The 24,016-nt window shown below is 38.7% G+C and overlaps 1 protein-coding gene and 1 pseudogene across 1 annotated transcript; one reads left to right on the top strand and one right to left on the bottom strand.

The window, feature by feature from the left end:
• Positions 1 to 5,152: 5,152 nt before the first annotated feature.
• LOC146487714 (uncharacterized) lies at positions 5,153 to 10,263 on the top strand. Its single transcript, XM_085083985.1, has 2 exons — positions 5,153 to 5,424; positions 9,306 to 10,263. The coding sequence occupies exons 1-2, from the start codon at positions 5,209 to 5,211 to the stop codon at positions 9,684 to 9,686; spliced, it is 597 nt and encodes a 198-aa protein (XP_084940111.1). The 5' UTR covers positions 5,153 to 5,208; the 3' UTR covers positions 9,687 to 10,263.
• Positions 10,264 to 20,075: 9,812 nt separating this feature from the next.
• Positions 20,076 to 22,637, bottom strand: LOC146487715 (uncharacterized; annotated as a pseudogene).
• Positions 22,638 to 24,016: the final 1,379 nt, after the last annotated feature.

A 24,016-nucleotide genomic window follows, 5' to 3' on the forward strand; every position in this document is an offset into this window, starting at 1 on the left:
GGGTCATTTTTTTTCTTTTTCTTTTTTTTGTCTTTTTTTGTTTTTTCAACATCAAAGGTCATTTGTGGGTCAAATAGGATTAAAGCCAATGTAAAAAAGTTAAGTCTCTAAAGCTTACTAGCTTAGGATAGGTCATCTGTGACAACACTCGATACAGTTCCGTATTCTGGCGGACTTTGGTTCCTTGAATTGACTACCTTTTATTCTTCTACGAGACAATATATTTCCTTGAACTAATAAAGTCTTGAACTAGAATGTGCATGAACTCATGAACACCCCCGCCGCCTTCCATGATCGTGCTCGTTTGTTACAGTCAATCCATGTCACGCGTGACTATTATTTCCGAGAATGAAATAAACATGCGTTCGAATTCCTTTGTAAAGCTCGGCATTTGAATGGAATTTAATACATTTCTCTGGAATTCGAATTTTTCCGAAAAAGACAATTTATAAATTTTTCAGCAGTGATGTTTTATGAAAATTATTTGACATCGGATTTCCATACAAACACTGTTATTTCAAGCCTGTTTGCCTACTCGTCAAAATGGCGTCGAAAACCGTGATAAGGCCTATTTACATGTCAGTTTTGATGTCGGCAATGAGATTTCAGAGTTCTCGTAGAAATTTCCCTAGTTTATTGACGGTATAAAACTATGAATTTTGCTTTATATTACTGCACAAGTATTTCAAGAATAACAATTGTCTCTAAAGTATTTTGAATCTTTTTTTTTTGTCAGTCAATGCGTCTTTTTCGGAAAGATTTCCAGAGAAATGTTCTACATTCCATTCAAATGCCGAGCTTTACAAAGGAATTCGAACGCATGTTTATTTCATTCTTGGAAATAAACGAGCATGATCATGGAAGGCGGCGGGGGTGTTCATAGTAAGTTCATGCACATTCTAGTTCACGAATTTGTTAGTTCAAGGAAATATATTGTCTCGTACCTTGTATTTTTTGCCTCATTTCGTTTCTTGGAAGAATAAAATGTAGTCAATTCACGGAACCAAAGTCCGCCAGAATACGGAACTCGGTATCGAGTGTTGTCACCGATGACCTATCCTAAGCTAGTAAGCTTTAGAGACTTAACTTTTTTACATTGGCTTTAATCCTTATTTGACCCACAAATGACCTGTGATGTTGAAAAAAAAAAAAGAAAGAAAAAAAAAAGAAAAAAATTACCCCGACCCCGACCCCGACCCCGACCCCGACCGCGGCCCCGGCCCCGACCCCGACCCCGCGTTTTACTGACACCCGTAAAGCTCGGCATTTGAATGGACTGTAGAACATTTCTCTGGAATTCGAATCTTTCCGAAAAAGACAATTCATAAATTTTTCAGCAGCGATGTTTTATGAAAATTATTTGACATCGGATTTCCATACAAGGCACTGTTATTTCAAGCCTGTTTGCCTACTCGTCAAAATGGCGTCGAAAACCGTGATAAGGCCTATTTACATGCGGTCAGTGTAAAATGCAGACTGCAGACTGCAGACTGGGGGTAAAATGCAGACTAGGGGTAAAATGCAGACTAAATTATAAAGACTATCTTTTTAAAGTTACAGTCACTCCAGGTCACACGTGAACAGTAATTCCAAGAATGAAATGAACATTCGAATTTCTCTTTGTAATGTCCGACGTGTGAATGAAATGTTGGACATCTCTCTGGAAGTCGTTCCGAAAAAGACGCATTAACTGAAAAAAAGATTCAAAATACTTGGGAAACAATTGTTATTCTTGAAATATTCAATTTTGCAATGTAAAGAAAAATTCATAGTTTTTTACTGTCAATAAGCTAGGGAAATTTATACGGGAACTCTGAAATCTCGTTGGCGATTTTGAAAACTGACATGTTAATTTCAAAACTCCGTTCAAATTTCAAAAATATCGTTCACGCGTGACCTGGGTTGACTGTAAAACACTCGAAGTGATTTTGGTCTGTATAGAAAGTTAATAAGAATTCCAAAAAGATACATGTAGCGTTGTTAGCGAAAAAGGAATTTGACTGCTTGCGAAAAAAAACGGATTTCATTGCGTGACTTTTGGGGACGGCGCCCTACTTCTTCCAATACTTTCAAAAATTATTTCTCCATGAATTCGCTTCGAAATAAAAAGAGAAAAACCGCTCAACAAAATATTTAAATGTTTTAGTTTTGAAAAAAAAAATGCATTTGACGATGTGCTTTCGAAATATATCGGTGAATTTTAAAGTGCGGGGATGGATGCATTTTACTACCGTCCGCCGTGTGTTAATTACGTTGTAAACAAACCGAGTACAGAAAACTCAAAAATTCGTATCTCGGTAAATATATGTCCTATCGAGCTCATTTTTGTCTCTATTGAAAGCCGAGTAAATGTAGAATTCAAATATGAAAAGATTTCTGTTGCGCAGATAACGAGAAAGGAATTTAGCGATTGCGAAACTCAATCGTAGAAAATGAAAACAGTTCTCACGGTTTAAAAGGAATGAATACTTTCCGGGATATAACCTGCCCAACCGAACAAAATTTAATTTAATTTAGTCTGCATTTTACCCCTGGTCTGCAGTGTTCAGTCTGCATTTTACCCCCAGTCCGCAGTCTGCAGTCTGCAGTCTGCAGTCTGCATTTTACACTGACCGATTTACATGTCAGTTTTGATGTCGGCAATGAGATTTCAGAGTTCTCGTAGAAATTTCCCTAGTTTATTGATGGTATAAAACTATGAATTGTGCTTTATTTTACTGCACAAGTATTTCAAGAATAACAATTGTCTCTAAAGTATTTTGAATCTTTTTTTTGTCAGTCAATGCGTCTTTTTCGGAAAGATTTCCAGAGAAATGCTCTACATTCCATCAAATGCCGAGCTTTACAAAGGAATTCGAACGCATGTTTATTTCATTCTCGGAAATAAACGAGCACGATCATGGAAGGCGGCGGGGGTGTTCATAGTAAGTTCATGCACATTCTAGTTCACGAATTTGTTAGTTCAAGGAAATATATTGTCTCGTGCCTTGTATTTTTTGCCTCATTTCGTTTCTTGCAAGAATAAAATGTAGTCAATTCACGGAACCAAAGTCCGCCAGAATACGGAACTGTATCGAGTGTTGTCACCGATGACCTTCCCTAAGCTAGTAAGCTTTAGTGACTTCACTTTTTTACGTTGGCTTTAATCCTTATTTGACCCACAAATGACCTGTGATGTTGAAAAAAAAAAAAGAAAAAAATAAAGAAAAAAAAGGAGAAAAAAAAAATGACCCCGACCCCGACCCCGACCCCGACCCCGACCCCGGCCCCGACCCCGCGTTTTACTGACACCCTTTCTGACGCGACGTTCGATGAATTTATTTCCCACGGAAAATTATTGACCGCGGCCACAATGGTCTTTAATGCACTCTTTCACAAAAAAGATTTCTAAAAGAAAGGGAAAAGATTCTGGAGAGATAGTTCTGTGTCCAGTGAATATTGATGGACATTGCAGTTGAAATTTGATCATGCACGCATATTTTTTTCCATGTATGCAAATTTTGCTCCAGACAACGCCAGACAGTCTGACGTCATTGTGCGGACACCTTCAAAGATATAAACATATATAGACATATATAAATTTATTATTCCACTATTATGTCATTTCACCAAATAAGGTCAAGAGAACGCGCAAAATATGAGACCGTAATACACTGTAGTGTCCCGGTTTGACCGGTTTACAACAGCGAATACGGACGGAAAAGGCAGAAAAAAGGAGCAACAATGTCCGGACTGGACGAAGAATAGTTTTTGAAACAATGCAGACTCGAAAACAAGTTTTTAGCATGCCAATCACTTGTCATTTATCTTTTCATTTTATCTAATCAAATTAAAGACATTTAACTGGCTTTCTGTGTTGTTTACATCATTCGTACGCGCCATATACCGATGGACAGTTGATGTCGGGTGTATTTGAAAACTGTTACCAAAACAGAGAAGCCAAAATAACAAAATCTTTTTGTAGTGGAATAATAAATCTCTTATTCGATGGTTTTACATATAATACTCGCGGACATTTTGCTCATTGCTTGTATTTTTCCTCGCCCCTTCGGGGCTCGGAAAAATACTACGCAACTCGCAAAATATCCGCGCGTATTATATGTAAAACCATCGAATAAGATATATATATTTTTCGCTCGAATAGCTCCGCTCGGGCCGGCTCGGCCCGACAAATTTATTAACCTCGCTTCGCGAGGAATTAGGCACTAAAGGAACACTACTGTGACCAGTATTAACGAGAATATACTGCTTTTATTTGCAATAATTATGCGTAGTTATATCTCCCGGATTTCTCATTAAAATAATAATGATGCTTTCTGTGTTGTAATCACTATAATTTAGCCAAGGGGCACAGTATTACACTAGATGAGCCCCTCTCCTTTCCATGCATACGTGCTAAGACATTCTTTAATCTGTAAACCTTCCATTTACATTTAGCTTAAATTCTCTATTCCTTTCAAAATTTTTTTTATTGAATGTTGGACCGGACGAAAAATAAATAAATAGATAAATAGAACTCGATCAATATTTCACTAATTAAAGGACCTCATGCTGTTTCTAGAAAAGATCAGCCTTTCCTTCGGTTAATTTTTCCGTCCCTTTCTTTTTGGTGAAACGAATTTCTTTTCGTCTGCTCAAACGATATTTTTTAGTTTTAAAGACCGCACTGATAGACACATTTTCTCTGTTTTATTTTTTCCAGCTATTCTAGACCAAGAAATGAGTCACGGAAGCGATCAATTAAGAACTGAAGTTTGAACGCTGGCGGATAGTTTATTTAAAATACCGTAAGGCACACATTTGAATAATACAATGTTATGTTTTTTGTTCCAACTTTTCGTTCTTTTCGAAAGCTAAAATGAAAGAAAGAACAGTGACAGACTCAGCCTTTTGGTGTGCGACAAGTTTTCCTTGTTTGTGCTCCAAAAATTAAAAGGAGAACCGTTCTTTTCACTGCTTTTTTTACCTTTTCTGCTGAAGTTCTAAAATAAAGGCCATTGAACTATATTCATTGTTGTATTTTTCCTTTCTCCTGTAATTGAATAGTCGGCAAACTTAAAAGGCAAAGTCCATAATTTTCGGATGTGACGTAATCCCAGAGGCTCTTTTCAAGTTGCACCTGCGTCAGTCAAAATCGTAATAAATTATCCTTTGCGTGAATATTTTAAAGACTTGAGTTCTTTGTCAAGTTGTGGGAAACAGGTCTTGATGATGAAGTTCTTGTGTATCGCTTTGCTGTTTCTTGTCTGCGTTTCGTTCGCATTTGCTAAAGGACGAAAAGAGCACAAAAGATCCAGAGTCGAGCATGATCGGGAAGCTCGGAGAGAGCACATTGCCAAGCATAAAGTGATGCGAGAAGCGCATCGAGCCTCAAAAGCAAATGTCGGTGAAACCCACGTCAATAACGACGCCACTCCGATACAGGTATAGTAACTAAGTGAATTGCTTAGAAACAGAATGGGTCCCTAGTTAGTTACGAAGTGACTATAGAAACCCGCTGCTTGCTGTTAAAACTCGGTGAACGCGCCAGATGTTAAAACTAGCGTTTTGAGATTTGGCTCGAACGCGGACAATTATGTTTGAAGTTGTTTTACATTACGGAAATTCAGTGTGTAAGATCCGTTTTTCACAACAGCCCAAGCAATATTTCAAACGGCAGTTACTCGTTGTTGAAAGATCGCTTCTAGTCTATGAGCTAACAATGAAACAGCGCGAAAGCCGATTTACTAGACTTCAGCAAAAAATTGCGCTACCCTTTTCTGGTATTCGGCATGCTTGAAAGGGTTCGTCGCTTCGTAATCTGTTTACGAAAGCAATACAGTGAAGTTATTTTGCGCAACGCATTTATCATTCAATTGTGCGCCTCATTTCTACTCACAGTAAATACAGTAGCTGTTTTTGTGAAACATTAAGCTCACTTTATGTGTGAATCAAAACGCACATGGATAAGACGGTTATGGTCAGTTTGCAATGACACTGAGAGAACTTTATGCAAATGCAATCGACTACAACTGACCTACGCTTGTGAGACTCTTTCAGTACTTTCCGACACAAAAAACGTTCTCTTTAGAGAGTACGAATATTGCGAGTACGCCGAACGTCAAGATGAGAAAGTTTTTGAAGAAATCTTAGAAATGGTGAGCGGCAGTCCTTGCAAAATGCAACTTGTTAATGCGTTTTATTGAGCAGGCATGAGTTTGTGCAAAAGTGAAAAGGTCTGAAGACATATTTCCATTTACATATACTTTTATTCTCATTCCTTCTGTCTGCGGTCTGGAAGGCCAAGGGGGGCTTTATGGCGATCGTTTGATGGGTAACATAAAAACATAAGTTGTCAACAAAGTCAGCGTAAAGGCGATGCAGAAACGGCTAAAATGTTGAAAGGAATCTTGTTTGTCAAGTCAGTTTGTAGGATAATTGACGCGTGTAGGTATATTGATTAGTTTAAGTTCTTGATAAGTTTTTTAGTGGCGACAGTTAGGTTATCGATTGCCCTAAAATATACTCCGATATAGTTCTCGATATGGTACCCTCAAATGTGAATGATCCCTGTTTTGCAGCAGCAAGATATTCTGTTTAGCGATAATCAGTCTTTGATTATGTAAGCAAACGCAACAAAGAACCCCTAATTAAAGAACGGATTATTCAAGTTATAAAAAGATCAGAGGCGTTTAAAAATATTGGATGAGCTGCTGTGAAAAGTTGGTGGTTATGAGTGGTTTGCGCCTTGAGGATGTAATGGTCACCCGGTATCAACAATATAGTACAACCTACCCTTTAGCTAAGTAATTCAAATATTGAGGCGTAGATCAATTTTAAGTTAACGGGATTGGAACAACTAATAGACATGGAACATATTTGATGATCTGTACGTGAACTTTCTACATAAATTAGCCGGATGTTTATGCCTTGTTTTGTTTCAACCTGGATCTTGATTGGCACATTTCGCTCCGTTTTCAGTGATCTTTGACCAAAACTATGCTACTTATTTATATTTGTATCTTCTTTCTACTAGTTGTATTTTCCTTCTTAAAACAATAAACGTAACCTTTCCCATAAAACTTCATTTATTTGACCTGAATTTGCGCTCTGAGAGCATTCAAAGCCAATCTGAACGGAAGAAAGAATTGGTTGACGCCACGTCGCCCGAGAAACACTTGAACTGACTTTCCCTAAGTGACAGGCACAGTTGATGGATCATTCATCTGGAGAGAAAACGGCGCTGACACTAAAAATAACCTTCTTAAGTATAAACAAGGATATTTTGCTTGGTTTAATCTAGACCTTCTCAAAGTCCGTTTGAATCGTCGCCCGCGGTCAATCTTTCGGCGCATAAGAAGACAAGTTGAGGCAAGTCTAAGTTTAATCTTTCCTTTCGCTTCAGGTTAATGCTCCATTTTTCCCACTAAAATGCTTGGTCTAGCCGAAAAAGTCAATAAAATAAATGCTTTGATAGTGATTATTATATCGACGTTTATTCTAAATATACTGATCAGTCTACTGCCAGTAGAATTAATAGAATACACTTGTGTATAGTGAGCATCATCCGAGCATTTTAGTGACCTTTTCGGGAAGGCCGAGAATTTTAGTGGGAAAAATGGACAATTAACCTGAAGCGAAAGGAAAGATCAAAGCAAATTTTACAAACTTTTACCGTCTTTGACTCTTCAAACCTAATACCGTTCCTCATTCTCTACTAGGCTCAGATTAGAGCTCAGCTTCTTGGCGTTTGAATTGTAACTGAAAATCCTCATCGAATTCTATTTTCCATTTTCTCTTAAATGTACTTTTATTTTCTCAGAAAAAAACCTTTTCCAGGAAAAAACTCCATTAAAATGCTCGAATAATGCTCTCATAATCACGATAAACTCAATAAAATGATGACATAGTCTACAAAAGCCTTTTCTTGTTGAGGGTTATTGCAAATGTTGTCAAGCGCTCCACTGATTCGTCTTTAGTATCACGGTGAATGAACCAACTTTTACTGAACAAAATGGTTTAGACTTCTAATCTTACTGATACGAAATCAAGGAGCTTTAGGCTAAATTCTCATATTGTCTGTTGTCGCTACAGTTAATTGTGTCAGAAAAGGCCCTTAAAAGGCGGCTAACATGAATGGCTTACGGTTGAACATTCTTCAGTATTTTAGTGCTTCTTAGGAAGGTCCAGTTGTTTAAAGGAGGGTTACGTTAAATCATTGTTAGGTTCAGTTCTAAATTCTGTTTTCGTGATTGTTCAATACAAATCAGTAGTTTCCTGGATATTCGTTTCGACCTAAATTTCGAGTCTGATTGCTTTCAAACTATACTTGGAAAGTTTAGCAGTAGAAAAACCTTTTAACAAAATAGAGAGACCGTGGTAAACACTTTGAACTCACTGGTTTTAAGCTTGAGTTGGCGTTTAACACCCTCTGAACAACTTAAGGCCTGACATTTAACGATTGTCGACAACTTGTTAAAACTGACTGTCAGTGACAAATTGGTTGACTGGTACAGACTTTTGCTGGAACAACTTTTATGTTCTTATTTTACATGATCTGATTTCACATGAGGCGATACACTGTACAATATTTGTTCAATAGCAGTTTGCATTTTTGGGTGTACTAAATCGTGTTTTAGTATTCCAGTAGCTTCTTTTCATATTATTTTCAACCCTTTCATTCAATGTACAGAATTGTGTTCAAAACGAAGGAAACCTTGAAATATGTTATGAACGATATGAAAGGTTATAACGAACTAATGGTAATACTGAGCTTCACACGAAATGAAAGGTTATAATGAACTAATGGTAATACTGAGCTGCACATAGCAAAAATAAGATGGGCTCATGTTGTGAAACTCCAAAAGTTTGGCAAGCAGGTGCTTGCACACAGCAAAACTCCAAAACCAACAGGATAACGATAGTTATTGCTTCAGTCCGAGTTTGACGATAATCCTGTCTTTATAGGCCTCCTTTCTAGCGCATATGTTTCAAAACAGTTCCAACTCCAAGATGTTGTTGAAAAGTTGGCGAGATAAGGGTCTATAGCTAAACTGTTTCGTCACCAATAACTTGAAAACAGGCATGCTAAATGCTGTTATCATATTTGCATACTAAAATTTGCTTTTACGAACATGAACACGCAAAATTCAATTGTCAAGTGCTTGTTGTTAACCTCCTCTAGACTGGGGAAGGTTGAAAAAGGTTCCCGGCATTACCTCAGCAGTTAACTTACTGATGTTCCAAGATGCGCAAACAAAACTCTTGACAAGGTGTCTTCAGCTTTACGGATCAAAAGAGTGATACGAATTTTGTTTTTGTTTCAGGATGAAGCCAAGCCGAAAGCGAAAGTCAAAAATGACGCAGAGGTTGAGGCTCACATTGCGGGGAAGGAAAAACGAGGCCACAAAAGACACGGGCCTCATCGTAAATGGCACGAGGATGAGGCTAAACGCCACGCGCACCGTATGCATCATAAAGAGTTCCACAAGCGTCACCACGGCAACGGAGGACCCCTTCACCCCAATGACGTCAGGCGGATGAAGGAAAAATTACGTCAAAAGATGCTGGAGCATGATTTACCACACGAAGACAAGCGTCTGAAACGTATAATGAAGACAGGAATGAAGATGATCAAGAAAGGCCAGAGGCACTTGCCAAGGATGAACGACAGCCGGGGTCAGCTCCACAAAGAGAAGGCGCATTGAAAATTTTCCTCAGTGTTATTATCTTTCAACATAACCGAGAGTTTTTCTTTATGTAATTAGAAACTAGCCGCGCATAATGGCCAGAAAAATTTTCACAAGCGGTTTGATGTAAAAGTGAGCTTGCAACTGTTAGGCTTGCATAACTTTCATGACTTAACAATCTCTGTTTTGCAAAATTTTTGCCAGGAAGTCCGTTTGACTACCTCAGTTTGTAGTTAACGTCAATACGCAGGGTCCCAAAGGGGCGGCGGGAGGGGAGGGAAGGCGAAGAAGGAGAAGGGGTTCTTTGAAGCTCTAGGGTCCAAAATATATGCCATGGAGTCCGGAGTCCGTCAAAAATCCTGATTGTGGCTAAATGAAGTCCTAGAGTGAGCCTAGTGGAGCCATAAGGCCTTTTGGGAGCCTGAGTGAGTACGTCATTTTAAGTGGAGCACTTTGTAATCTTAAAGCACTCTGTAAACAAGTTAAGGACATGCCAGTAATTTTACACTGCCATGTATACTAATCAACACTAAAAATTGTTATCCATTCATTAGTGTATGTTCAAGAACAATAAATTCCCCTAAGCGAAAAAATACCCTTTTTGCATTTAATGAGTTGAAGGTTCTCTCTAGAGGTTTCCTAATTTCAAACTATTAAAAGAGACAAATAAGGGAAGACAAGCCAACAAACAATCTAAGAACCACAACAAAAAAGCAGTTCAAAAAGAAACAAACAAACAAATAAATAAGTTAAACAATATCGAGAAACAAAGTAACCGACAACCCATGACAATACTGTTTGCTCGGTACATTTTGAGTGGCCACATTGCAGAGTTTTAGACAAATTGAAAAGTTAGAGTGGGAGAAGTTCAGGGCGAACCCATTTTCAAAATTAAACTTGTTAATTTAAAATTCTAATAATCAGTTGCATTCATACTGAAGGAAGATAACATCATAGAGCCGCAATGGTGAACAAAAAGACCTTGGAACAAATGCTACAAAGCACCTCGAAGGTTAACTTTGCTAATTTAGTGTGACTGACCAAAGAAGTCAACACAATGTTGAAGTCCACAAGGCCTTTTTTCTTACACGGGCTCAACATTGCATGGCGGGGTTGGGGAAGCCGGCAAAGAAATACTAAAATTCACTATGAGCTGGAAGTAAATTAAAACGTTTGTTGCTTTTTGCAGTCAGGAAGAAAAATGCATCGAGAGGGCGCTAGATGGACGATTCTTAAAAAGATCGTTTAGACATAGTTGAAACCGTCGGCCATGGTCGACCAAGCCCTGATCAAAAGAATGCTTTCACATTGGTATATAAACTCTGATTAGAGGGCATGCAAGTTACAACATAGAGTAAACAAACAATTGCCTTCCGAGATCTGCCTACGAAGAATGTGTGGTTACCCCAATTTTCTTTTTGAATTCCAATATCCACTGCATGATAAGAACTGCTTTTCCCGCATTGTCATAAGCTGTGCAAAATGCCTCGGTATTAAGAAGCACAGCCCTTTAATAAGCACCTTAAGGCTCAACGGTGACTAGGAGTTCAGTTCTCCCTACTATATCATCACTTTTTCAATCATACAGGTCAAGAAAATAAAGGATTGGTCACCAAATCTAAGATGCTGGATGTTTAATGAAATCTTCCCAACTGGTACCCTAGGAAATGCATGCAGAACAGTGACGAGAATATTCATGTTGATACTGGGGCTAGAGATGAAAGCAACATGGAGTCATCTCTGCTCCCTCCTGAAGAAGCTTGACGGGTTAAAAATTTATGTCCAGACTTTGTTCGGTCGGTACAATTTACCACTAAATTTTCTTCGAATCTGATCAAGTAACGTGATGGTCTTCATAGGCGAATGAGTATCATCAGGAGAGATAAGAAAGGATGAGTAGATGGACCTCGCTCACGGAGAAAAAAGTACAAACCTCTATTTACAGCCAATCTCGCACCTAAAAAGTGAAGTTGTCAAGATACAGATTCGAAGTTGATGAAAAGAGGATTGTTCACTATATGTGTTAAGCACTCGCTTCAGTGGCTTTACAGAAGAGATATTGGGATTCTGACTCTGAGTTTCTGCAAAACTGCCAAAAATCTTCTTCACTGCACAGTCTTTGTCTAACGCTTACACTAACAGTAAAGGTTAACTTGTCTGGCAGAGTTATAGTCAAGCCGACCCAGAAGACATTCCCTACAAAGCATGGTTGACGGAAGGAATTCGTTACCCTTTCATTTTCTTTGCCTGGGTTTTTTCTTCCATCTACACTATAGACTGAACTGTATAAACTCAGCCTGGCTGCGTAAGCGCGCCTAAATTTATCTTGTGTTGTAAACACGTTTACAATTGGAACTCAGAGAGTTGCAGATGGCATTTCCAAAAGTGATTAGGAAAACCACAACACACCAACAGGCCAACCAGTCTCAGGAAATGGATAAAAGACAACCACTCTGGTTGGCGAAGAGGTGAGCATGGCAAACCTGTCTACAAAAACAGTCTTAAATTTCTTGGAAACGTTGATCCACGCCTGCCCTAACAAAATATTTGCAAACGAAATGAAAACTAAGAAGGATCCTAAAATTTGCTTCACTTCATAGTATCAGTTAAAGAATTGCACTGATACTGATTTAGAGGTAACAGGTGGCAATAAATTATAATTTCTGAAAATTAGGTTATAGGTTTAGGCGGGGGTGGGGTGGTGCTATTCTTTTGGTACTATTCTAGAGCTTTTAGGGCGTCATAGAGTCGCTTGAGGTCTTCCCTATCAGCAAAGCCCTGGATTTCCTGTGCTTTTTTGCTGAGCCAATCATTCTGCATCCTGCGAGGCTTGGCCTGAACTTTGCATGTGGGAGAAAAGTTTCATACCCCTGGACTTCAAGGATGCCTCCATTGTACACCTTTACAGAAAAAGGTAACCGCTAGTCCTGTGACAATCACCGGGGTATATCGCTGTTGTCCACCGTGGCAAGATCCTCGCCAGAGTCCTCCTCAACCGCCTCATACAACACCTCTAACAGGGACATCTCTCTTAGAGTCAGTGTGGCTTCCGCACTGGTAGAGGCACAGTGGACGTGATCTTTGCAGCTAGACAGCTCCAGGAGAATTGCCAAGAACACCACCTTTGTCGATCTTACAAAGGCCTTCGACACTGTTAGTAGAGGGGGTCTCTAGAAGATAATGGCCAAGTTTGGATGTCAAGATAGGTTTATCACAATGCTCACCAGTTCTACGATGGCATGACGGCCTGCGTGCAGGATAATGGAGAAGCATCAAATGCCTTCCCAGTGACACTGAAAGGGAGTGAAACAGGGCTGCGTACTATCACCGACACTCTTTAGCATCATGTTTACAATTTTCTGCTATGCCCACTTATACCTTCCGCGACAGCGATGAAGGCCGAATGCTCATCAAGTACTGGACAGACGGGAAGATCTTCAATCAGCGTTGACTGCTAGCAGTAACAAATGTGAAAAAAACAGCTAGTCTTATAGATTTCCTTTTCATCGATGACTGTGCCATCAATGCGACCAGTAAACAGGCAATGCAAGCTAGTACTGATAGGCTTTCTGGGATACGCTTTCTTGGACCGACTACAGCAGACATGCCAGACAGCGGAACCATTTCCATACAACCTGTCGCAGCAAGCCAACGAAAATCAAATTACAGGAACGAATCCCAACACAGATGTCCTCTCCCGCGCCAACATGCCCAGCATACACACTCTCTTAGAGAAGGTACAGGCAAGATGGGCTGGACATTTCCTTTGCATGAATTACCAGCGAATCCCCAAGGTGCTCCTGTTTGGGGAACTGGCAGAAGGAAAGTTCAAAGTTGGACGACCCAACCTCCGCTTTAAAGACAGCCTCAAGACTACCCTAAAGAGCTTAGAAATTCCTGTTGAAGCCTGGGAAGACCTTGCCTGTAACCGACCATCATGGCGCAGCCAGATCAGTAGTGGAGCCTTTTCAGCTGAACAGCGTGTCAGATCCACGGCTAAAAGCAAACGGACAGCGCGGAAAGCGACAGCTGCTAGCTCTTCCACCCAGTCAACCAGCCTCCCAAAGTGCACAATCTGTGGCAGAGAGTTCCGTGCCCAGATTGGACTAATAAGCCACCTTCGTAATCACCCAGCCAACCAGTGGTCTTTATCTTGTCGATGGACGAACATCATTTTGGAACAGGGGCATACGGTCATCCTTTTCTAAGTTATTCCGTTTTCAGAATGAAAGCCATAGTGTGCCACTGACGTTCGTATGCATCCGATAACAGAATCAGGAAAGGCATCAAGATTTTTTCTCATGGAATACGATATAATTAGCGTTACTTGAGAGAGTTGAGCTGTTTTTCCTAAATTGGAATAGAACAGAATACTGATTCTTGCACCCCAAATATCACTTACTGATATTAGTGCCAGCGTTAACGTCGGATAAAGTTTACAGGTCTACAACTTGCACCTACTCTCAGTTGGAGACTAGTCTTCATTCTTGCAAACCAGTGAAACAAACGTACGGCCAAAACCGTTTAAGTGCCGAAAATTGGGAAGAATGCTAAAATTAGCATGCCGTGTCTAAACTCGCGTGACCGATACTTTTGCCTTATGTCAAATGACAGTACAATACTTCAAATGGACGCCTCACTATTGTTGTCTCTGTCCTTTGCAATTATCATCCAGAAGAACTATTATCCACTTCTTAAAGACTAGCGCACGTTTCGCTTAAATGGCTAAATCCTGCTTGGTTGGGAGATTGATCGTTTACTGAAGCTGTAGACGAACTTCCTGAGTAAACATAGCAACCAATTTTCCAACCAACTTTCTTTCTTTCTTTTTTTTTTTTTTTAATCACTTCGTTTGAGGCCTAGACTTGTGATAAGCTGTCACTTCTAGCTCGTCGACAGTTAATAAAATCCTCTTCTCAGTAAACTGGACATGTCGTGTGTATGCCCAAGGTTACATTTTCATGCAAAGACTTTGCCAAGTGCCCAACATTAAATGATCTATAAATCACTCATAACTAATGGACACTGAACACTCGTGTTATGTTGCTCATGGTGTGGCTCTGTTTTCAAATTTATTTATAATAATAGTTTTAATCCCGGTGGAAAATTGATGATCAGTCGTGCTAAGGTTTCTGAGGTTGGTATAACAATTTCCATATTCGGCGTCCAGCAGACCTTAATTAACTAGCTACATGGAATTGCTTTTAACTCGGCAGTAATTATCATGCAAATTCGTATTGGAAGCAACCGATCGGGAGTCTCGGTCATAATATGACAAATATTTCAACAGTTCCCTTTAGAAAGCGATCTGCTTTGATCAGTCTTTGTAAACTTGGCAAGCTGTTTGTAACAGGTATTAGAAGGAGTTTTCATCTTGTAAGTGTTTAGAGCTGCTTAGTAGGTTGCGTATTATGAACAGGAGCATTCCGTGCAGATCGATGGCAGTGCTCAAGTTATCAATCAATATTGTATGGTTGTTTCGTTTCTCACGATATATTAGTAATCGTAAAGATAGTCGCTAAACAAGGTTCTGCCCAGTAAGGATCTCACGAATACGTTTGGAGCGACAGCATCAACCATGAACGCAACCTGTTCCTTCCTGATGGCGTTCCATGTCGTCGGAGTGTTGTTTAACTTAAGAATGTTAGCAAGCTGCTTCAAGGACAAAGCCAGGTATGCTGTTCTTGAAAACTGCAGAGCTGTTATGATTTTCCAGTGTGTGCTTCATATCGCACTTCTTGCACTGAACGCTGAAGAGTCCCTGAAAACGTTCGTGTTCAGCATGAAAGAACAGAACTGGTGCACTCCCAACAGTGTTCTCATCATTCTATTGGGTTTCCTGTTGGTTTATAACTTGCTGGGGATGCTAGCCATCGAGTATCACTCTGTGGTTTGTCTTAAACGGGCGCTAGCTCCTCAGGTAGCCTTGCTGGGAACATTGACAGCTGGAATCATTACAACTAGTCTTTTCCTTTGGGGTGGATTTTTTACGTTGGAAGAGCTGTGTGCATCGCAAATGGCCACGACCGTCGCCTGCTCGTTGCTGTTGGTTCTCATGCTGTCGATCGTCTGGCAGATCTGCTCGAGTCCTGAGTACATTGAAACAAAAATGAAGACATCGGTGGAATCATCTGGCAATCTGTTAAGTCTATTGAGCAAAAACAAGACCAGTGCTTGCCTTACCTTTTCATTCTTGTTTTGTGTTGTTTTGACATTGCTTGTCGACCTCATCGGCTCGAACGTCAGTTTTGAAGACTTCGAAAAAGTTGTGTTCTATGAAAGGGTTTTTTACTTGTTTGTAATGTGTTTTGGGGTTGGAATTTCTTTACCTGTAATTTTTCATGAGTTGATTGTTTCTAGCGCTGACGAGGAACTAATAACAGATGATCCGATTATCACTGTACATGCGTAAGGCGAGAAAACATTGAGTATTTAGCTTTCGCTCGGTTGCCTACATCTTGAGGGACTGCCAATCCCCGGAGCCTTCTTGGTAATGGAGTGGCCTCCATCTTAGATTTCAACATCGGCAGGAAGCTGGCAGTTGCTATAGTAACATTATAGGAATAAGAGTATGTTCTTTGATATTTTTAATTAGCATGGAAAACTGTCATCCGTCGCCGAATATTAAAACGGTGTTTAGTTGTCTTGAAGTCATCTAAATAAAAGTTTAAAAGTGTGAAATATAATAAAAGTTCGCCTTTCTATTCTCTTTCCCTTCGCTCAGCGATCCTCAGCCGAGTACTGACTGGTCGGCTTCAAGTGGAATCATATTCACATGGAGTGGCTTACAAAGAAAGACATGTTGAACCAGCGTCCTCAGTATGAATGTGTTTGTATCGGAGTCAAATCATTAACTGATTGAAAACAAAGCGCGACGCTTGAAAGTAGTCAAAGTAGCTTTTACCTGAATGGAAACACATGAGCACTCCATACACAGACTCAAAACTTAGAAAATCTTCACTTTTTCCTAGTAGCAAGCCTCGAGGCTGCAGGACAATTTCATCAATTAATCAAAACAATAAACTTTATTTATCCAAGGGGAGAAATTAAAGCTAGGAAGTTTATGGGGCCGTGCCAAAAGGAAAAAGATAAAAATACAAAACTACCACCATTATCATCATAAAATCAGTAATTAATTTGCATACTACAATATTACAAGTAATTGAAATAGCATCGGGGTATTTACATCACAAGATCATAACAACATTCAAAATATCCTGACCCTCGCTCTACTTCTTGATCCATATCCTAGATAAGTACAAAATCTAATCATAAGTATACAAAATCTGTGTCCATGTTGTATGGTGGAAGGCGACTCGGCTAAAAAGTTCAGTTCTCTAAGATCTGATGATTGCTAAGCCTTCTTCGTGAAGGCCTTGATTCCTGTGCCATTTAAAAGCGGTGAGAGGAGATTCCAGATGACGGCACCTCGGTACGCGATAGAGTTTTTCATATAGTAGCTACACTGTATTAGAAAAAGGAATGGCTAAATTATTCGTATTTCTTAGATTATGTGTGGTCGAGCGACTCTTTGTCATGAATTCCATACATGGTGGTGCTAAGTGAGAATTTATCTTAAACATAATGGTGGCTAGTTAAACTTTATATATATCAGAGAGCTTGGACCAGTGGGCAAGCTGGCAAACATTAGTTGAATACACCTAGTATTTATAACTAAAAGGTTGAGCTATTCATACACAGAATGGAGCGGGATATGTAAAGGCTTAAAGATAAACTAACAAGTTGTTGATTATTCCTATTGAATACTCCAGAAAACGTAATTACAGGACGGAACTCATTTCAAGAGTTTTCATTTGAAACGAAACATATTTACTTCAAGCAACACTTTTAGAACCTTAAAGTTGATTAACCTTATTCAGGTCTACGAAGATAATTTAAAAATATCTCCTTGCATAGCTTATTTCCCTTAAGTAACAATTATGATAAGGTTTTCAAGATCTTTTGCACAACTTGGCAAATCACTGAAAAGCTAAAACGGAAACTAAGGTCACCATTGCTCTTACTAATTGAACGATATATGATATACAACCAATAATAACACAATCTTAAGCCACAAAATATGCTTGGATAAATATGCAATATTCCCTATAAATTCGAGTACGAATACGATAAATATCAACCAAAATTTCCCTAACATACGCCTTCCCTAAAAGACTCGACGTCCACGTCGGGCAAAATAAGCAACTCAAACTGCTAACGGGATAATAATTGCCTGATGTCTACGTGCTAAAATTGTTTATTTTATACGCGCACAACGGTCCAAAACATAATTTGTCAATCTATAACAAGAAACCCAAAAGTACACAAATTCAATAGTTTATTGATTTTCCCTCCTAACACTTGGTCCATGTGAGTTTGTCGTCTACAGTAATCCCCAATAGTCTAGAGTGAGGCACCCAGTTAGTAATGTGATAGTGCTTACATTCATTCATTCATGGCGTCATTTGATTGCAAGTCCCCCAGTCTCTTGTTTTCTCTTGCTTCTAAACCGGAGAAGCTATTGTCACCAGGACACAAGAATTGCTTTTGAAAAGAAAGCGAAATGAATTCTAGTAATTGTGTGCTTTACATTGGATCTGTACATGAACTATCTCTTAAGGTCTATTTAGCATCACAAAGACCGTACGTTTTGCAGCCATCGGGGTTGCCTCGCTCTAATAGTTAGGGCACAGGAAAATAACTGCTTGGTTAGCCTGCGTAGCAGTCGTTTCCGTTTCCTTTAAGCACGAAAGACGCACGAGGGCATTGGGCAAAAAGAGCAAAAAGGTAGGAGCGGGGGGAGGAGGGCCCCTCCCCCCCCCGCTCCTACTTTTTTAGTCCTTTTGCCCAATGCGGAAACGACTGCTACGCAGGCTACTGCTTGGTCACCGGTTGAATAATCTCGTTCTCAGGGTCTCACCTCACCTCGAGGTTAATTAATATTGGTAGCGAACTGTGCCATATGGAGTTTTATCAATTCTAGTTTCCAATCACACCTTCTGTGGCTCAGCCTCACGCACCCTGAGAACTGAAAGTTTATATATTGATCGCCTTTCCGAGCTGAAGTGCTTCGTAATGGATCGATATTATAAAAGATATCTTGAAATAACTATGGCCAGCGATACAAGTTTCTTCATGCTGATGGCGCTTCATGTCTTGGGAGCTTTACTTAATTTACGCATGTTGGTAACCTGCTTCAGAGACAAAACAAATTCCACAATTCTCCAGAAATGCAGACCAACTATGATGATTCAGTTCATCCTTCAACTCGCAATCCTTAATATGAACGTAGACGAATCCTTCAAAGCATTTAGTAAACAACATCGACTAAACTGCTGCAACGCAAACAATGTTCTGATGATTTCAGCAGGATTTCTCATGGATTACAATCTTCTGGCGATGTTGGCCATAAGATATCACAATATTGTGTACCTTAAATACGAATTGTCTGCTGAGGTGGCTATTTTGGCGACGTTAATGGCTGGAATTCTAACCTCTGGAATCATACTCTGGGTCGGCTGTTTCATTCTCCCGGAAGAGCTATGTGGTTTTCAAATAGCTTCCGCCTTCGCCAGCATCCTTCTGTTGCTTGTCATGCTGTGGATTGCTAAAAGAATTTTTACGTTTATCTACCACATCAGAGCTAACCCTTGGACAAGAGACTCTCCCCTGTTCAACTTCGTGACAATTTTGTTCCTGTTGTGTTTCGTTTCAATAATTATTTTAGAAGTGGTCAGGCATGGATCAGCACATTGTTTTAATCTTATTGCCTCCCAAATAAGTGACTCCTTCGAAAGGATTTTTTTCCTCTATGTTTTATGTGTTGCAGTCGGTGTTGCTCTGCCTGTAATGTTCCAGCAACTGACCAGCGATTCAAGTGTCGACTGATACACTGACAAGCTGCAACGGATATTAACGGGTTAGTTTTTCATGAAGAATTGATTTTCTGTTGCTGCCTCGGTTGCACTGCAAAAAAAGCCGAGTTGAACCCCCCCCCCCCCCCAAAAAAAAAAAAAAAAAAAATTGAGTAAAACGTTGCATCCACAATGACACTAAATAGTGAGTAAATTGAAGCTTTGGTATTGAGTAAAATGTACTCGATGGTATGAGTGAAAGTCACTCATGCGTGAGTAAAACAACTCAACACTTGAGTAACTCAAAATACCGAGTAAAAGCACAAAATCGCAGTGCATCCACAATAACAGCTTATTTTGAGTAAAATGTCAGGTTACTCAATGTGTTTGAGTAAATTAAATTACTCAATGTTTGAGTAAATTACCCTCATCATACATATTGTGCTTTTGTAATTATTGTAATGCGCATTTGATCATCTTGTCATGGAAAATGCGCAATGTACATGTAAGCGAATAAATTATTATTCATATTGGGTAAAATCACTCAAGGGAATGTCATCAACAATACACTTTATTTTGAGTAAATGCCACTCAGAAGGAAGAGTACATGAAACTTTCAGGAAACTGAGTTAGTACTAAATGCATTATTATCTGTTCAATGAAAAAGCTCTATATGTCCACAAAAAGAGCATACATGGACATTACTAGGGTTGCCACTCGTTGGGACAGAAAAAAGTTCCTGACCTTTCCCTAATTTTTCACAGACCAAAGCCCAATTTTCGCTGACCATCCAAGAGAAATCCTTGGGCATTAAAGGCAGCAATGAAGCCACAGAAATAACTTCCTTTAAAGAGTTTTTTTGAAAGCACACATTTACCAACAAGGATTAACTTTTCCACTAACCTAGTGGCTAATCAAAAGTAAAATTCCTTGACTTTCACTGATTTCACTGACTTTCAGTCAGAATTCAGAATTTCCCTGACTGAGTAGCTTGAAAAAAATCTGTTTTTCCCGCTGTTTTTTCCTGACTGTGGCAACCCTGAATAAGCGACTGACATTTCTCAAACCAGGAAATATATGGTTGAATGAACCACTGGGTCACTGTGACTAAAGGGTATGTGCCAATGCAGTGGCTGCTGAGATCCTCTTCTTTATTACATAGGCTATTGACAAGGCATTTGTTTTAAATTTTAAAACTGAAATCATTACACAATCTCAATGTTCTAAGTCATACACCCACACAGTGGATCCTTTTTACAGCTGTCATCCTCAAATGAGTTTTAAGCTTGATTGATGACACTGCAAGACATTATCTTTGTCTACAAACATTCTATCACATTTGATAACGGAAAATAATTTCTCAAAAGGCAGCAATTGTGTTCAAAATGTGTCATCCTATTCTAGAAACTTACAGTAACTCCAGTGGTGAAAATGCTACCCAGCAGTGACACATACAGCTACATCCTAATCTCTTATCCTGACTTATTTAAACATTAAGCTTGGGCAATCTATCAATTTCATTCACCAAAGTGATGACAGAGGCAGGTAGCTTCCACCTGCTATCACTGATTTGCAGAATACACTTTTACAAATATAAATAAAATCGTTTAGACATACAGGATAATTGAACATAAAAAAATAGTAAAAACCTAGCAGCCCAAGTGTTGCCTCCACAAGACTGCTAGTGAAGGAACAAATCATCTGTTTGTCAGCAGCTGGGTGGAACTCAGATTGGGGGAAGTTTCAAGGCTTCCCTCCTTGATGAGAAAAGGGAAAGGGTGTTACCTTGACAAAGCCAACTCCCTCACTTCATTGATAGTCCTTTTCCCTAGGGAAGAAAAAAAGATACTGCTGGTTAGTGTTGTCATTATTATGAGCTGTCATTATCAATAATGAAGGTACACTGTAACTCAAAAAGGGAAGAATGAAGCAAACCAAATCTGTACTTGAAAGGAAGGGTAGCCATTGTAATAATTAAATAACATGATTTTATCACAACTATCATTCAAAGGGAATATTAAAGATGATGAAATTATAAGAAATCTTTTTTCTAATAATTATGTCTCAGCTGGGTCAATTCAGGTACCATGTGTATAGGTATTTTAAATGACCTATGGTGTGAATTTACAGTCAGGTTCTTCTGATACATTTGATATTATATTGTACTTACAGGGAGAAAGTGCACAAAAGCCTGTAGCTGGGCATTTATGTCTTTGATTTAGGCAAGAAAGGTAGCGGAACCATGGTAACCTCTGAAAGAAAGGAGTCGTAAAATAAAATAGGCATCTCTGAAAGTCAGATTAAGTACCACTTTTGTAGTTATATGTATAGTCTAGGTAGGGTGAATAATTTGGAGAAACATGTTGTCAACTGTGGAATGCTGGAATGGTTTCTATTTTCTGTCTTAAATTGTTTTCTTATTCTCTGTCTTAAATTACTATATTTATTTTCTTATCAGTACTTGTTTGCTTTTTTTTGTCTGACTCTTAAGGGTTACAACTCAGATAAAGCATGTTAATTTTTGTAACTACTCAGCTAATTCCACTTTTACTATTCTGAGTAGGTTTTTTTGCCTAAATCACTATAAGCTATTTTTCTGCTGTTTTTATGTAATTTATATTTGTTGCAAGAAGTTAGTTGTTGTTTCATTATAATTAATATGATGAAAAACACCTCCCAGAACATAAAACTTGGGCCTAATATTTAGCCTAATTGTGTTTAGCCTTAGTAGGACTAATTGAGGCATGACGATGGTATGAATTTCCACCATTCTACCTTAATTTTAGAATAATTGGGAAGGTGGATGTATTTTTATTCTGCAGTTCCATCATTTAATCTGTGGAATACACTTCCTCAGTTTAATTTTGGTATATGAAGTTTACTTTAGGTGATGATGAGATAAACAGAACTGGGCTAACTGTAAAAACAATTCTGTGCAAATCAGCCTTACCCAGTGTGCTCTCACATACCTCATCTACCTCATCCTGGAACGTTTGCTTTCCCAAGAGCGATTAGCTGTTGCAGCTTGGGAGAAATTGTCATGGAATGAGGCAAGAATACTTGTGTCAATGCCCAAGATGTGCTCAAATTCAGCTACAATCTGGTAACAAGGAAAATAGTGTCATCAAAGTTGTTATACTTGAGTGGCTGTACAGGTCCTTGACTTATAATGTAACAGTGGTGCTTTGAGTGACTTAAATTCCAATCACTTCTATGAACATGAACTTATAAATGCATGTATCCTTTTATCAGCGAGCTTACAGACACAGTAAATTTCAACAGCTGGATACACAACATAATAATTATTACACCAAAAAAATGTTTTTAAGGACTTTCACACAAATTGTTTAAAGACAACCTTGCTTACTATGCATACATTTCCCTTTCCAATGTCACAATTAATTATAAGCATTTGCCAGACATACTAAGGACTGTGATTTTGTCTCTGACGGAGTTTCCTTCTATTATTTTCAACAAGTGTGCAAAATGCTTTGAATGCCTTGACCATAATACCGAAAGGATGGATATATTTATCACTTATTGCTAATATTATTATTGTTAATACTTCTTTACTTCTTCTTATATGTAAAAAAATTAAGCTTCTCAAGAAAGCAAAGTTTGAGGGCCTTCGAAAAAGGCATGCATGAGAATAACATGTATTAATCCTTTCATATTCTAATTTGCATGACATATTTACACCAACATTGCTATCAGCATGCAAGCATTTAGAAAATCAATGAATAATTTGCATGATAGTTGGTAGGAGTATTTTTTGCCATTAGTGGAAGACATGTTGTCAAATTCATGTCCTTGTAGAAATTTTTCCCACCAAATCGAAACAAACAAATTTTTTTTTATGTACAACTACTCCACTATACTGGTATCTTGGTAACAAAATACTAAGGAACTCTGATGAAGTGCATCTACTTGTCACAGGCTTTAGACACGGCCTTGCTAGTTTCTTTAATTAAGTGGACGGTCTTAATTTAGGGTAACTGTAAAGACTTGCGATCACCACTCCAAAGCAATACATCACGTCGCTCAAACAATTGACCACAGGTCCCTCTAATAATATTATAACTTCAGATGCAATATGGACATGTTCTCTATAACACCTATCTTTTTCTTGCCGTGAAAGGTTTTTTTTCTTGCCTTGCACTAACAATTATTGAACATGCTTTGCCAAAATCAATTAGCACTGGTGAGAAGAAACTAGAAGAGCCTCTAACAATAATGTTGTCATTCTTGATGTTATTGTAAATGATTTTTCTTAGTGTTATGTAAATAGCAAATTAAAGGCCATGACAAAGCCGCTTTAATATAATGTGAAGCCAGCTTTCTAATCATGATATCAATATATCCCCCTATCTTTAATTTTAGACAATGTTTCTCAATGTAACTGGTTTGAAGTCTTCCATAGAACTGAGTGACAATGTAAAATGGCCTCTGACTGTTGTTCATGTCATTTATCAATGGCAGATAAATGTGGCAACA

The sequence above is a fragment of the Pavona decussata genome, unplaced genomic scaffold (assembly GCF_977016875.1).
Source record: "Pavona decussata unplaced genomic scaffold, jaPavDecu1.1 SCAFFOLD_14, whole genome shotgun sequence".
In the NCBI taxonomy this organism is placed as follows: Eukaryota; Metazoa; Cnidaria; class Anthozoa; order Scleractinia; family Agariciidae; genus Pavona; species Pavona decussata.

Coding starts and splice junctions, on each gene's coding strand:
- LOC146487714 (XM_085083985.1), top strand. CDS start 5,209: ATGATGAAGTTCTTGTGTATCGCTTTGCTGTTTCTTGTCTGCGTTTCG. Junction 5,425..9,305: donor ACGACGCCACTCCGATACAG/GTATAGTAACTA, acceptor TTTTTGTTTCAG/GATGAAGCCAAGCCGAAAGC.